The sequence below is a fragment of the Cynocephalus volans genome, chromosome 6 (genome assembly GCF_027409185.1).
Source record: "Cynocephalus volans isolate mCynVol1 chromosome 6, mCynVol1.pri, whole genome shotgun sequence".
NCBI lineage: Eukaryota > Metazoa > Chordata > Mammalia > Dermoptera > Cynocephalidae > Cynocephalus > Cynocephalus volans.
The window spans coordinates 111,724,133-111,739,946 of record NC_084465.1 but is presented as its reverse complement, the minus strand read 5'-3'; the positions used below and the strand labels follow the sequence as shown (position 1 = coordinate 111,739,946).

The 15,814-nt window shown below is 42.5% G+C and overlaps 1 protein-coding gene across 2 annotated transcripts in view; it reads right to left on the bottom strand.

Annotated features, from left to right (window-relative positions):
• The window catches only part of VPS35L (VPS35 endosomal protein sorting factor like), a 115,191-nt gene extending 102,676 nt beyond the window's left edge, over window positions 1-12,515 (bottom strand). Inside the window, exons 1-4 of one of the 2 annotated variants that reach the window (XM_063099082.1) lie at window positions 12,490-12,515; window positions 8,763-8,862; window positions 3,179-3,346; window positions 485-607 (exon numbers count right to left, since the gene is read on the bottom strand). In XM_063099082.1, coding sequence (XP_062955152.1) covers window positions 485-607; window positions 3,179-3,346; window positions 8,763-8,862; window positions 12,490-12,506 — 408 coding nt within the window. In that variant the 5' untranslated portion in view covers window positions 12,507-12,515. Of the gene's footprint in view, window positions 1-484; window positions 608-3,178; window positions 3,347-8,762; window positions 8,863-12,305; window positions 12,385-12,489 lie in introns of those variants that run through there. The other variant, XM_063099083.1, reaches the window with a different exon arrangement.
• Window positions 12,516-15,814: the final 3,299 nt, after the last annotated feature.

Genomic DNA, 15,814 nt, shown 5'->3' with positions numbered 1-15,814 from the left:
ATAAGGAGAGAGATGCATCACTCTTGTTTATGTCATTAGGGAGGACTCTCGTTATAAGCAACTGAACCTAATCCTAAATAACCTGCTTTCCCTTGGTTGGTCTCAGCTCTCCCAAACCTTTCCTTATGGGAGAAACTTGCCAAGTAGAGGGTAAACCTCTCACTTCATACCTGTCCTCAGGCATAAGCCAATGACTTCACCTAGTGGCCACCCAAAGAAATAGTGAACCTTCAGCTCTGGGAGAAAACCAGGACTTACTGGGCAACACTGTCCTTCTCCAGCATGGCGCTCTCCTCACTTCATAGCTCAAATCTCCCCCAAAGATAAGACTCTGTTGTTCCAATGCTTCCTCCGAACTGTGCCACATCTCTAATTCTTAATACCTCTTTTTTTTAAAACCCAATCAGCACATTTTCTCTCATCTACCATTGACATAGATAGAGAAACTTATAGAGAGCCTGTGAGAAAGTCTCCTGGTACTCACGATAGAGAGCTTTTCTGTAGTCGTGTACCGGGCAAGGATTTCACCCCGTTTGTTGGCCCAAGGCTCAAAATCCGATCCCACGAAGGAGTTATCATCTCTATCACGTTTCTTTCTGGAGCTATCCTAAGGAAAGGCAAGAAAATCTCTTCAGCAGCAATATCATTTTAATCTTCAAAAAAAAAAAAAAGTATAAGCAGAAGGCAGATAGTCCCTCACTGTGAAATAAAATAGATCTGTCTAAAGGTTTACTATGGGGGCTGGCTGTTAGCTCAACTGGTTAGAGCTCAGCCTTGTAACAATGCCAACGTCAAGGGCTGAGTTCCCCATATCAGCCAGCTGCCAGAAAAAAATAAATAAATAAAGGTTTACTATGATTAAAAAAATTTCAGGTCATTTCATCACAAATGGCCAATAAACATATCAAAAAATGCTCGAACTCATTAAGAATCAAGGAAAGGCATACTGAATGAGACCATTTTCAAGTATCAGAAAGGCAGAGAGTTAAAATGATTGATAATATCTAGGTTGGCAGGGACACAGGAAAATGTGTGGTGGGAATATAGACTGGTAAAGCCCTTTTGGAGAACAATTTGGTGCCATCAAAACCTTAAATACGTGTTGCCTTAACCCAGTAACAAACTTCTAGGAATCTATCCTGCAGAGATCCTTGCACACACACACCAAGATGTGTGCGTGTTCAAGGAACATGGTACCTACCCCACTGTTTATACCAGCAAAAACCAGAAATCATCTATGTGTACAGCAGTAGAGGAAAGGCGAATTAAAACATGTCACACTTATTCTTTAGAATAGAAGGCCAGCCACTTAGCTCACTTTGTTAGAGCAGGTGCTGAGACTACCAAGCAACTGCTCAAAATAACAAGGTTGTTCTAAACATACTAATAAGAAGTTCTCCAAGACTTATTATCAAGCCAAAAAAAAAAAAAAAAAAAAGTTGCAGAGAAACGGTTCAATTTATGTAAAAATGGTAAATAAATGTATGGAATGCAGCACAGGATGAGAGCTGAAAGAATGGATTCTGAATCAGACTGGCCGGGTTTGAACCCCAGCCTGGATGTGACTTAACATTTCCAACCCTCCACGACAGCCTCTATACAATGCCTCTCAAAGGGCAGTCTGTAACTAAACACGAAATGCACTTAGAAAATGCCTGCTGTGCTGTAAGCTGACACAATTATTATTACTGTTGTTATTATTTATATATGAGTATGTATGGGAATGCTCAGAAACTGCTGTTATAATTATTTATGAAAATACAAAGAAAAGGCTAAAGAAGAATATTCATTACATTGATAACACCATAACTTCCAGGGTGGAGAATGAAACAAAGGGGATTGGTCTACAGGACTGTAATGTATTGAATTATTTTCCCCCAAAACTCCCTGAAGCTTGAATCCTGACCCCCAAGTTTTATGTATTAGAAACTTAGCCCCCACTGTGACTGTTAAGAGGGTGAGAAATCCTATTATGATAATTGAAAGGTGGAGCCTTGAAGAGGTGATTGGATTGTAAGATTATACAATAGTGAATGGATTAAAAATGGTGGTCAGGGGCGTGGTTCTGAGGGCTTTAAAGGAAGGGGAGAGTCTGTCTCTCTTTCTGCTCTCTCTGCTTCCACCATCTTGCAGTGGGAGACCCCTGGGTCACTGTTGCCACCACCAGATGGACTTTGGACTTCTCAGCCTCAGAAACTGTAAGCAATAAATTTTGCTTTCTTACAAATTACCCAGTTCCACATATTTTGTTATAAGCAACACAAAACGGACTAATACAAGGACTTCAGCTGTAGTGTTTGACTATTACATCAAAAATTAGAGAATTAGGCTAGCTCACTTGGTATAGTGGATTGAATTATGTCCCCCCAAAACTCAATGAAGCTTGAATTGTTTCCCCCAAGTTTCATGTCTTAGAAACATGGCCCCCACTGCGACTATGAAGAGGGTGGGAAATCCTATCATGGTAACTGAAAGGTAGGGCCTTGAAGAGGTGATTAGATTGTAGGACCGTGCCACAGTGAACAGATTAAAAATGGTAGTCAGGGGCATGGTTCTGAAGGCTTTAAAAGAAGAGAGACAAGAGTCTGTCAGTCTCTCTGCTCCACCATTTCACAATGTGATATTCTGCCATCACTGTCACCACCACCAAGGCTCTCACCAGATGTGTTCCCTGGACTTTGGATTTCCCAGCCTCAGAAACTGTAAGAAATAAATTTCATTTTCTTTAAAAATTACCCAGTTCTGTGTATTTTGTTATAAGCAACAGAAACGGACTAATACACTTTGTTAGAGCCCAGTGCTGATAACATCATGGTCAAGGGTTCAGATTCCTGTACTGGGCAACCATTCAAAAAAAAAAAAAAAAAAAAAAATCGCAAATTATTCATGTCATTTTGTAAAAAAGAATTACAAAAAGAATGAAAGTGAAATAAAGAATAAATTTTAAGATGTTTTCAAAGAAAGAAAAAGACTTCCCATATCTACACCCACCTCTTACCGGCAATGTCCTCCTCTTTAAGTGGTACCTTGGGGACGACTGGATGATTTGAATTGCTACCAACAGAATGCACCCCTGCAATCCCTGTGCAACTTACAAACAACAAGGAGCAGAAAAGCACCCACCCCTGCACCTGCAAAACCGACCCCCCAGCTGGACAATGCAGCTGGGAAATGTTACCAAGGAAGCTGCCATGGTTGCCGGGTCTGCAGTGGCAGCAAACATGGACAGGGGGTCAGTCCCATCGAGGACGCTGCTCAGTGGGTCCACCATGGAGCTGGAGGAGGAGGAGGATGTGGAAGAAGTGCTTCCCTTCCGGCTCACCCTCTTTGTCTTTGTCTCTGTGACCTGCAGAGAAAATTTGTGGAGGTTAAATGCAGGTGTCCTATGACTTTCCCCAGTGAAACACACTCACATGGGTTCTTCTCTGTCATTCTGATAGCTGAATAGATGTTCATTTGTAGCAGAGATTTATCAATCTGCCAGGATGCTTATGTTTTGTGAAAAATTGGCATGCCTCGGAATCACAGCTGTCAAGAAAGGGAAGGTAGGAAGTGCGGTTAGGAAGTGTTAAAAAAAATTAACTGAGAGGCCATTGGACCAAGATGACTCCAGTACCTTGGGTTCCCATGTAAGCAAACCAAAACCCAACTCAAGGTAAAGCGTTAAATGAAAGCTCAATGAATCAGAAACCACCAACTAACCTCTAAGTAGGGAATTTCCACTTTAACCAATCAAATATTTTCTTTGTCTTGCTTCAGAGGACACCTTATGTTTTCCCCTCATAGCCCTTTGTTGGATCCCTGAACTGCTTGTGGTCTGGTGCTGCCCAACTCACGAATTGCTGAAAGCTCAAATAAACTTGTTTATTTGAGCACATAAAATTTTAATGTGCCTATCTTTCAACAGAAGGAAGGAATGGGGCTATTATGATTTAGGTGATTATAACATAATAAGAAATACATATTTGACACAGAACTCCTAAAACCCTTGTGATTTCCTGAATGACAGGCTTGCTAAGAGCATCTTTTGTTCTAATATTTGGTCTTTGACTCTGGTTCCTGACACAGAGCCCCTAAATCCCTTAGAATTTCCTTCTAATGACAGGAACGTCTTCTGTTATGATGAGGCAACTCCTGATGGGCCCCAGGATAGCTTCAGAATGGGGGCTGGTCACCAAAAAGACCAGCCATGATTAGAAGCTGGGAACATTTGACTTCACTGCCCACCATTCAGGAAAGCGAGAGGGTTAATAATCGACCATGCCTATGTGAGGAAGACTCCTTAAAAATCCCTAAAAGACAGGGTGGGAGAGCTTCTGGGTTGGTGAACAAGTACACATCAAGGTGCTGGCACACCTGGAGAAGACATGAAAGCTCTGTGTCCCACCCCCAGACCTCACTCTATGTACCTCTTCATCTGGCTGCTCATCTGTATCCTTGGTAACATCCCTTATAAGAAACTGGTAAATATAAGTAAACGTTTCCCTGAGTTCTATGAGGTGTTATAGCAAATGTCAAACTGAGAAAGCCCCAATTTGTAGCCAAGTTGGATGGAAGTTGTGGGTAACCTGGGGATCCACTACTTGTGATTGGCATCTGAAGTGGGAGCAGTCTTGTGAGACTGAGCCCTTAACCTGTGGGGTCTGCACTAACTCCAAGTAGTTAGTATCTGTGATATTGTGAAATACATAGTCACATGTTGCATAAAGTTTCAGTCAATGATGAAGTTTCAGTTAGTCACAAATACGATGGTGGTCCCCTAAAATTTTAGTACCATATTTTTACTGTATCTTTCCTATGTTTAGATATACAAATACCACTGTGTTACAACTGCTTACGGTATTCAGTACAGAAACATGCTGTACAGGTGTGTAGCCTAGAAGCCATAGGCTATACCACATAGCTTAGGTGTGTAGTAGGTTATACATCTAGGTTTGTGTAAGTGCAGTCTATGATGTCCACACAACAACACAATCACCTAACCTCACATTTCTCAGAATGTATCCCTGTAAGTGACTCATGATTGTATTTGGTCTTGTCTGTTCCTGATGTACAGCTCCTAAAACCCTTGCAATCTCTGAAGTGACAGTGCCTTTTCTATGCTAATGAGATAACTCGTGACCCTAGACAGTATCAGGATGGGGGAGAAAGACCAAAGTATAATTAGAAGGTAGGGACGTTCAGCCACACCCTTCAACCTTCAGGGAGGGGAGTGGAGCCAAAGTCTTGAATTCAATCACCAATGGCCAATGACCTCATTGTGCCTACGTAATGGTGTTGAGGGGTTAGAAATCTTGTTTCTCCTTTGATCTTAGAATAGGATTTTTAGGTAAATGCATGCATGGCGCTATAGCCCTCGAGCAGGGGACAATAATCCACAGATAAGTTTGGCAAAAGCCATCTAATCAATTCTAATCACTGTTTAGGAATGGGACTGTGTACTTTGACTGTTTTAGGTCGCTGGTTTGATTCCAGCTCGAAGGACTATTGACTATCTAACCTACTGATTGTTCTTAAGATATGCTAAGGAAACTGCTTGAATGCTGTTTAAACGTGCTAAGGAAATCACTGTAGGGAAATATGTGGAAAAGAAAATGTTTGCTAAGGACAAGCTGTTTGGTGTATGGACTTAGCCTTTTACAAATTGCATTCTGGAATGTCACATTGTTAATTTTACTGCTGTTACTAGTTTCAGTTGTTTAAAGCTATACTTAGCCATAATTTAGTTCTATAACACTGGCTGTTTTTATGTCCTTCTTTGACGATTGAATCAACTGATTTTTCTTATGAAACTTCCTTGTCTTGTCAATAAAAAGAAAGGCTGATTTTGAATCGCAGCTGCTGCTCCCCTGATGGGCTGCAGTCCCTCCAGGCCTCATTCTTGGTACTTTGAGTGATTCTTTCTTTTTTTTGTCTCAGTTACACAGAGAAAAGTGTAACATAATATAACCTTCATAAAAACCTAAAAGGACAGGGTGCAGAGCCATGCATATTCTTTGTAATACACTTTATAAAAAACCAGTAAATGAAAGTAAGGTGTTCCCAAGCTCTGTGAGCCACTCTAGCAAATTGATCAAACCTGAAGAGGGGGTCATGAGAACCCCAATTTATAGCCAGTTGGTCTGAACTGTAGGTGACAATCTGGACCTGCGATTAGCATCTGAAGTGGGGATGGTCTTGTGGGACTGGGCTCTCAACCTGTGGAATCTGACACTATCTCCAGATAGGTACTGTCAGGATTGAACTGAATTGGAGGACACCCAGCTGGTGTCTGCTGGAGAACTGCTTGCTTGGTGTGTAGGGAAAACACCCCACACATCTGGGGTCACAGAACTGTTCTGTGTTGGCTGTGAGTACAGAGGAACAATGCTTTGGCTTTTCCTATCTCTAACAGTATCAGAAACTAATTGAAGGATACCTGATTGGAGTCGTTGGTGAATTCTTTATTGTGAGGGAAAATGCCACACATTTGGTGACAGAAGTGTTGAGAATACAGAAGTTTTCCTTTCCAGTGATATGACTGCATTCCTGTAGGGCCTAATACTCAATGTGTGGTCCCCAGACAAGCAGCATCCACATCACCAGGAGGCTCATAGAAGAGAGAAAACCTCAGGCTCCACCCCAGGCCTACTTACTGCATCAGAATTTGCATTTTAACAGGATCATCAGGTGACTCACCTGGCAGCAATGACCTAGGTGAAGGTCAAATTTGCATGCTGAAGACAGTCTGGATGGCTTGCACAGTCACTGAGAAGGACTGAATACCCAACTCTTTCCTTTCTGGAGAACTCCCAACACCTCTTGGTGTATGTGTGGAGGGCGGTGGGGATGGTGGGGCCTGAAGCCATGTTTCTGTTCCACTGGTTCCCATCCCTCCCCGACTGCAGACGACTGCACCAGATACAACCTTCAGGTGAGTGGATCCAAGCAGAATCGGTCTCTGCAGAAAATTTAGGATCGACATCTAAAAGGGATAGTTAGGCCCCACTGTTTTTTAAATGAAGAAGTTATGACAACTCAGGGGCCAGGGGATGATGGCCACTGTGGACATGTATCCACAGGGAAGGAGAGAAAACTAACCTTCAAAGAGAAAGGGAAAAGGATAGGACGTAAGGAATAAAGGGGAGAGACTGTTGTATAATTAAAGAAATAGACTGGCCTTTGTCCCTGGTTCCCAGAAAGAAGACTCTAAATCCTTGGAATTTCATGAGTAATTAGAGTGTCTTTGTTATTCATGAGCCCCTTAGATCACACCTGAGTTTATGCCAAAAAGATGACTCAGCACAGGGGCTGGTCACCAGAAAGACCAACCATGTGATTAGAGGGTTGAGGTTTTGAGCCAGGTGATATCAGCCTGCCTTCTGGGGAGCAGAAATCAAGTTCAATAACATGGCAAAGAATCAGTCAGTCACGCCTGTGTAAGCTCCCCAGTGGAGCTTCCCAGGTGACGTGGGTGATTCTGAAAGCGCTGCGTTTCCTCCCAACCTCGCCTGTGCGTCTCTTCATTTGCCTGGTCCTGCACTGTACACTTTATAATAAAATTGCAGTCATAAGTACAGCACTCTTCTGAGTTCTGTGAGTCATTCCAGTAAATTATCAAACCTGAGAGTGTGTCATGGGAAACCTGGATTTGTAGCCAATTGGTCAGAAGTGCGGGTGGCCCCGAATTTGCAGCTGGAATCTACAGTGATGGGAGTCTTATCGAGGACCTTGCCCTTGAACCTGTGGAGTCTGACACTGACTCCGGGCAATTGGCATTTGAGTTGAGTTGAACTCTAGTACAGCAGGGAGAGAAGCACCTCCCATTGGTGCACATTAGTTGGTTTTGTCTGCGTGGCACCCATTCCTCCACCTACCAGGCTCAACACTCCAAACTGTCTTTGGGAAAGCAGCCCTCCTCCACTCTCGGTTCCTGCATGACTGGTGGGGTAGACTCTGATCCCAGTTCCCAGGGTAGGCATTAGACCTAACCCAATCAATCAGCATATTCTATACCCTAGGTCACCAAGGTCAGTTCAGGAAATGACATGTAACACAACCAGGCCAATGAAACTTGCTCCAGAAGAGAATCGCCCTGCTGTTGATGTTGCTAAGCTAGCAGGATAAGCTTGGAGATGCTGCAGCTAGTCTGTCACCACATGGGGAATGAGTTCCTGAAAATAGAACCAACTCACTGGTGGGGTCAGCCACAGCTACTCAAGAACATGGGGGTTTGAGGGGCCCCAGCAGACCAAACTTCAGTCTTGTGATCTTCTGTATTATGTAATCATCTCCATGCATTCTCAGGTCCTCTGCCATTAAGGAACTTTACGTCCTCTGTGTCCAGATGTCAATCACATCTCCTCGTAATTTCTATTACTTGCTAATAAAAGAGTACTAACTCAGCCGAGAGGGGCCATCTATGTCTCTTGCCTGCTTTCATTGTTCTTTAAATAAACTCAAAGGTGAACTAAAATGCTATTCAGAACAGCACCCTACACTGGTAATTAGAGTGATTCTTTATATTTCAAATAGGAAACTCAGGAAGCAAGATATATTTAGTTGACACATCCAAATCAGGAACAAGGTCATCCCATTCCCATGACAATCTCACTAAGAGAAGAAAGGGGAATAAAAATGGTGGCAGGCAAGGTCAACATCACAAAAAAAGGGGGGCAGAGAAGAAATGATCGATTTAAATATGCAAATGTAGCTACCACTGGCAAAACAGAAAAGACTCAGGGATAAGAATATCATTTAGAGAGATCCTTGACAAAACTTACAGTTATAGGTTTCAGTGGGTGATAGTCCCCAAACTCCAATGGTACAGCCTCCAATCGGCATGATGCAAATTCAGCTTTGTAGTTCCTATTCCTGGAATGCCTGGTAAACATAAAAAACAGAAACCACTTAGTTGATGGGGGTGCTTAAAACAACTAAACACTTTTGCTGTGACTTCTGGATGATGGGGTGGTTTAGACGATATTAGAACAATATTCCTAACAAGAACAAGAAACACTAAATTTAAAAAAAAAATTTTTTTTTAAATCTCTTTGAAGGTATAAAGAACTACCAAACCACACTGGACTTGTAAGGCCAGACACCAGGACCAAGGGAGACTCACTGAGGTGAATCCAACTCTCCTTGCCCAGCCTTCTCTCTCAGTGTATTTGTGAATTCTTGGTGTGAGACAAAAGGCTGAGCAAAGCAGCCAAAAGAACTTTCAGGAAGCCTCACAGAGATGGATTCAATAGTTCTATAGATTATCTATAGGTCATCTTGAAAACTTCAAAAATTGTCTACTTTTCTTAAAAGGATCAAGCTTGGGAATAATTTTATTTAAAAAAAAGAAGAAAAGTTGTGAGAAGGATTTCTTGGAAAAAAATACTGCTTCTAAAAATAAATCTTTTTAAAAAAAGGGAAAGAAAACGTTTTCCCTTTCTGAAAGCCTGTGGCAAATCACTACATTTTGATTTTCTATCACTTCTTCCATTATTTCCTCAAATGTGCTCTCTGATCCTTAGCATTCCTGTAGTTTAAGATATTAAAGCATCCTATTCAATTCCTAGGTCTTTGGTAAGGCCAACAGTGACCTCTAGTGGGCATTTTCTCAAAAATCTTTACTTTTCTTTTTCCTGCTACTATAGCAGACGTAGCTGGTAAAAATTCCCCATAACCTCAACCCCCAGCAATGCAAGGGGCTCCTCTGGCTCCCTGGCAGCTGCTACAGGAAAAAAGACCATCATTTCACACCTCCACTCTTGGCTGGGTCTAGCCCTTGGCTACTCAAAGTGTGGTCCACAGATCATTAGCAATGGTATCAGTTGGGCAGTGTTGAAACTCCCCAGACCTACAGAATCAATGTGCACTGTAACAAATCCCAAAGTGATTTATATGCACATTAATGGTTGACAACTCTGTATTTTTAAATCATTTAACTCCGATAATACAAATACGTAGAAATTCCATTGATTTACTAAATTAATCTCTTTATACTGGAAAAACACCAAAATCCACTAAATGCTTTTTGCCAACAATTTTAATTCTCAATTCATTTTTCAGTTACTAACTACATAATCTGATCTGACCACACAGCTTTTTCTCCAACAGTCACAATATTACTCTTCCCTCACCCAAAACGCTTAAAATGATGGAGAAATTCCAACTCCAAAGGCGGGTATTTTCAAGTGTGCTGTCACCACAAGATTGAATAGGAAATGTGATCTAGAGTATTACAGGACGTCAGATCTGAGGCCAGGCCAAAATATATCAGGGATATCAAAAAGTGTGGGTAAAAAGAGGCATTTTGGGATGACTCATGACAATGAAGTGGGACTTGGGGAGTCTTGCAACCCAGAATCCTCAGCCTAGGATCTAGATTTGGGGTCCAGCTGACAATAATGAGTAGCTCTCCGGTGGGCTGTATGACTTTAAGTAAACTGCTTAATCTCTCTGCCTCTGTTTCCTCATTTGAAAAATGGGGTTATGAGGATTAAATGAGATGTTGCATGTTAAGCACTTATCCTAGTGTCCGATACAGAATAAGGACTTGATAAATGTAAACTTAATGACAGAAACACATTCTCCTCTGTGGTCCTCCTCAGTTTCCTCATTCATTATAAACATTATGGAGAACCTTCAATCATTGTTCTAGGCACCGGGGATACAATGATGGACAAAACTCAGTCCTTTTAACTTTTAAGGAGTCTAGTGGGGAAACGGAAAGATGACCATGAGCTACCACACCGAGAAATGTTTAGAGCATAGCCAGATAAGGAACTACAGAGACCCTAGACACTAAGATTTATGACACCTCTCTCTGTGTGACTTAAAATAAAAATACCAAAGATACTGGGATGCAGAGATTAAGACAGCATCGTCCTGGATGTTCTGATTACAAATTCCAGACAAATTCATTGAAACCAAACGTTTCTCTTGTTTTCAGTCCTTTAGCCTTACTGAGTCTCAAAACAATGCTTAGTCTTTTGGTCAAGCCAGCATGACTAGGCCAAAAAAAACCTCAAGGCATGGAAAAGCTCAGACGTATCTAATGCTGATTTAGTGTCAAAAAAGTGGGCTCTTAAGTAGACAACTGAAGGAATACGGAGTAAACAGTATAAAACCGGAAAGTTGTACCTGACTTCTAAGATCTAAAGCTGTACATTCTTTCATTTGCTCACTCACTCATTCATTCAATAAGATACTTCACAACATTCAGAGAAAGATCAGAAAATTGTCTCCCTTTTTGAGAGGCAAGAGAGATCCTTCGTCCCCCAATAATCCCACCATCAGCATCACAACTTGCTCCAGTTCTTCATGCACACCTGTCACCCGCGGGAGTCACTCCCTAGCTACTGTGATAGTTGTCAGAATCAAAATAGTGTCACTTGTGTCAAACTCTAACAAAAATAAATATAACCGGGAGGCTCAGAAGGGAGGGCATACCTATGACAAAATTCTCGGAAGGGCTCTTAGGCACATATGCCTGTAACCAGAACTTTTGCCAAAGACTTTCTAAGCTGAGCTTACTACATTAGTTACAAGGACAGCTAGCCGGATGCACGAGAACACTTGCCTAGCCCACTAGTGAACTGCTATCAACTCCTGCGATAAGCCCCTGTAACTAATGTTCTCCTTGTTTCAAAACAAATCACATGTACTCTTCTTTTTTGCCTTTAAAAGCTTTCCCTTGCCTCAACCTTTTTGGATATGCCTATGGTCCCCATAGCCTGCAAAGCCCGGATCTGCAAATCCCTCGCGCACTCCCGAATAAACTCAATATATTTGGAGAATCTGTTTAGTTAAGTTGACACTACTCCAGCCACTAGAGCCCCACAGGCCTGTCAACCTCGGCATACGCCACTCCCTCTTGCATGGGGAGCTCCTATTCATCCTTCAAGACCCAATTTAAGACTTCCTTTCTGAAGCTTTCTCCGAGTCCCCAGGGGGGTCCCTCGTCCGAGTGCCTTCTTTGGTCTTTCCTCTACTGAGTGTTTGCTCCGTTATACTGTCAGCTCCTGAGGCCAAGCAACACGTCTGACGGCTCCGCGCAGAGTAGGATGAATGGCGGCTATTCCACAGATGAGAAAAGAAAGTCTCCAACAGAGAAACTGAGTATCTCAGGAAACAGACCAACAGCCAGGTCTCCCGAGTCGTCCAGACTCAAGAGCTGAGTCCACCATTCTCCTCATCCAGCGCCGCCAGAGCCCGCGGGACTTCTCGGGAAACGGAAGCCTGGAAACTTGAGTTTTCTTTAGGGAATGAATGGAGAGGGGGCCGTGGAAGGCGCGGGGAAGGGACAGACTCGGAGAGAACCAAGAACCCACCGGTCCGGCTTCAGGTTGCTCTGGACCGCGGCAGCGGCCGGGGATTCTGTGGTCCAGACGACTCGGGGTGGGGTGGGAGGCCACCAAGACCCAACAGAGAGGCCAGTGCTCATAGAGACAGAGAGACGCCAAGGACAACTAAAGACAGCCCCTCCCCAAAGCCCACCTGCCGCGTCTTCCTTACCAGGGAAAGGCGGCCATCTTCCCGGTCACATGACCGCTCACTCTGGGGCTGGCAGACCCACTTCTCCCGTCCAGACCCCGCCCCGCGCCGCCCCGGCCGCCATGATTGTGAGGGGCAGCTGCCAGCCCCGCAGATCCCGGGCTGCGCCGTCCGCCGGCGCCATGATTGTGAGGGCCGCAGAACTTCCTTGCGCCACGGTCGTAAGGGACAGCTGACCGCTCCGGTGGACAACCCGCCCACCAGCGCCATGATGGGGAGGGGCACGACTGTGCTGTCGGCTGCCCAGCCCACCTGCGCCCTCTAGGGGAGGAGAAGACTCCAGACACCGGTGGAGCGAAGACACAACCCACTGCTGCGGATAGGAAGCTCTCGGGTTCAGCCGGCGCGTGGCTTTGCGGCTGATGCGCTGTTCGGCGGGATAAGCCGCGCCCTTCTCTAGGCCTCCGCTTTTCCCTCTGTGCTTTGTGGGAGTTGGGACTTCCAGTATCCCCCTTCCACAACCAACAACCTAGGTGTGTAAGGGTTGCCCTAGATCCAAATAGGATTAAATGGAACTTAACTAGAGGTAGGCCAAATGGGGAAATTGGGATTAGCATTTCACCCCACTTAGCAAAGCTGTAGGTTTCTGTGAAGATGGATATCTATTTCGGCCACAGAATTTAGGTGCTTTTTTACAAAGTGGATAAATCACAGGATATTTTCAAAACAGCTACCATTTACGGAATGCTCACTGCTTGTGTCAGGCACTGTGCTGAGCACTTTGCATGCACTCTTCATCCTTTCCTCACTACAAACCTCTGAAATAAATACCATTATTTGGGGGAAAACTGAAACAAACAAAAAGTGAATTGCCCAAAGCTTCTTAGTGCCTGAACCAAGATTTGAACTCTAACTCCAAACCAGAGTAATGGAAGAGACGGCTGGTCAATCCCAAAGCAGTATTTGATCCTCGCTTTTTTCCTTTTTCTCAAGTGTCTTTTCTGACAGGTCAGAAAACTACATTGTCAAAACGGTTCCTCTGGAAAAGGCAATTAGAATGTACTTTCAAATCTGATGGAATATGTAGTTTTCCACCCAGTCCTAGTTTTTTCATCTGTGACATTAGGATAACTCTGACTTTAAGGTGAAGGGAGACGATTATAAAATGCCTGGCACGTGGTCAGCACCCAACAGAAGCTGTACTTTATGAGGCCAGCGAAAGCAGCATATTGTACTTCTGTGATCTTTGGGTTTTCAGAGTGCTTCTCACCGTGACAACGTGCTGTGCAATCTATCATAAAGCGTGCTTCTCACGCTTGAATGTGTACACCATTTACCTAGGGGATGGTATTAAAATGCAGGCTCCGGGGCAGTAGATCTGGGGCCAGGCCTGGGCTTCTGCATTTCTGATAAGTTCCCAGGTGGCACTGCTGCAGGTGGTCCCTTTGGATATGAGGGACTGTACCAATTGTGGGTGGTGGAAGAGTGCCACAGAATTCAGGAAGCAGTAGAGCAGAGGCAGTGTCATGTGCTCTTAGGCATATTCAAGCAAACCCCTGCTATATCATGTATATGAAACAGTAACAGAAGTAATCCTGAAACAGGTTGTTAAATTTATGGAAAGTATGAACAACTAAGGGATTTTCCCCACCGTAAAGCAAAACCATGGTTCTGGAAGCACCTTTGTCAACATCCTCAAGAAACTGAGAAACCAACTGATGGCCATAGAGAACCACTGACCAAAGAAGGAAGAGAATAGATAAATAAGTGAAAAGGTAATATTTTATTGTCAAGTATAATTTTTGAAAGACATGATTTTTGCCCTCAGAGCTATTGTTGAACCTCACCACGGAAGTGATTCTACCGTACCGTAACCCAGTTTGACTTGCTGTATTCAATGACTATAGGTCTCTTCTGTTTTTTAAAATTACTTTTTATAAACTACATAGATACCCACTATGGTCCCTGAGGGATGAAGCATTCCAACTCCATTTTCTTATGTTTTTATAACTGTTACTTTTTATTCAGGGGTGGTAGTCTGTGGTTGTTCATGGGACAATGACTTCTGAGGGAAGAAAAGGATCTTTATCTCCAGAATGGGTCCTTCAGTTTTCAGCTCAGTATGAGTAATAAGGAGTTTCCAGTCATATCCACTATTCCCGATGTATGAAGTGAACAAGAGTTTAAGGATGGCCAGAGGACAGTGAGGGACTCTTCCCACATGGCCTTGAAGATTATCAAATGGAAGATCTCCTCAGTAACAGGTGAAAATAAGCATGTCACTATGCTAGCATTAGATGATTAGGTAGTAACAAGATCAGGATTCTTAAAGCTGTGCAAGTTAGCAGCTTTGATGTGAGCTTCAACCCTGGCATGCTCTCTTCTGCCTCTACTTCCCCATTCACTCCTTAGTAGGCTTCTAGCTCTTAATAAGCTAAGACATTTCCAGCTCTAGTGAACTTTTGCCTTTTGAAAAGTCCACCTCATGCAAACTCAAATGCTGAACTGAGAAACACAAAAATAAAACAAAGAAATACAAAGAAACCCGCAAACAAACAGAAATGCTGAACTAAACACTGGTAAAGGTCACATATTAAGTACAGGTATATACCTTTTGTGGGACTTTTAATTGTAAAACATGATCATTTTACAATATTGTTTGGGCCAGATACTTTTCAATAACTATTCCTTAATATTCCTTTCCTTGATTAATAAAAAAGATCAAACTGGATTTCCTTTGAGATGAAAAGTTTATTTTGCCTTTTGCCTAGAAGCAAAACTAGTGAAAATTAAAGTATAAAAATAAATACAATTTACATTAAAGGACATTCCACTCAAAGTAAAAATAATAATAATAAAAATAATGTATATAAATAAAAATCCATCAAAAGCAAAAGTGTCTGGCACTTTTATGAGAAAAACCTGTGAAAAATTTAAAATGTGTAAAACACACACACTTTTACCTTTAAATTAAAAACACACTAAAGTTTCTCATCCTTAATCTAAAACTAGTTTTAACTTTCTCCAAAACATGCTATTTGTTTTAACTAATTTGCATTAGTATACACACAACTTTTAGCGTCTATCTTTGTTATATAAGTAAGATGTATCCTGAGTTTTCAGAATGATAAAACAGTTTATCATATTAAGAAGATAATAATTTGATATATGTTGCCTACAAATAAAAAATTGGTAACTCAGATTTTTTTGACTGTCTTCTAATTTTGTAGTTCACTCATTCAATAAATGATACATCTCAATAAAGAAAATCAAGTTTACAGCCAGAGTAGGTTATTTTCTGTCTACAACTCAATGTAAAAGTTAAATTTTAAATGGAACAGAAAAT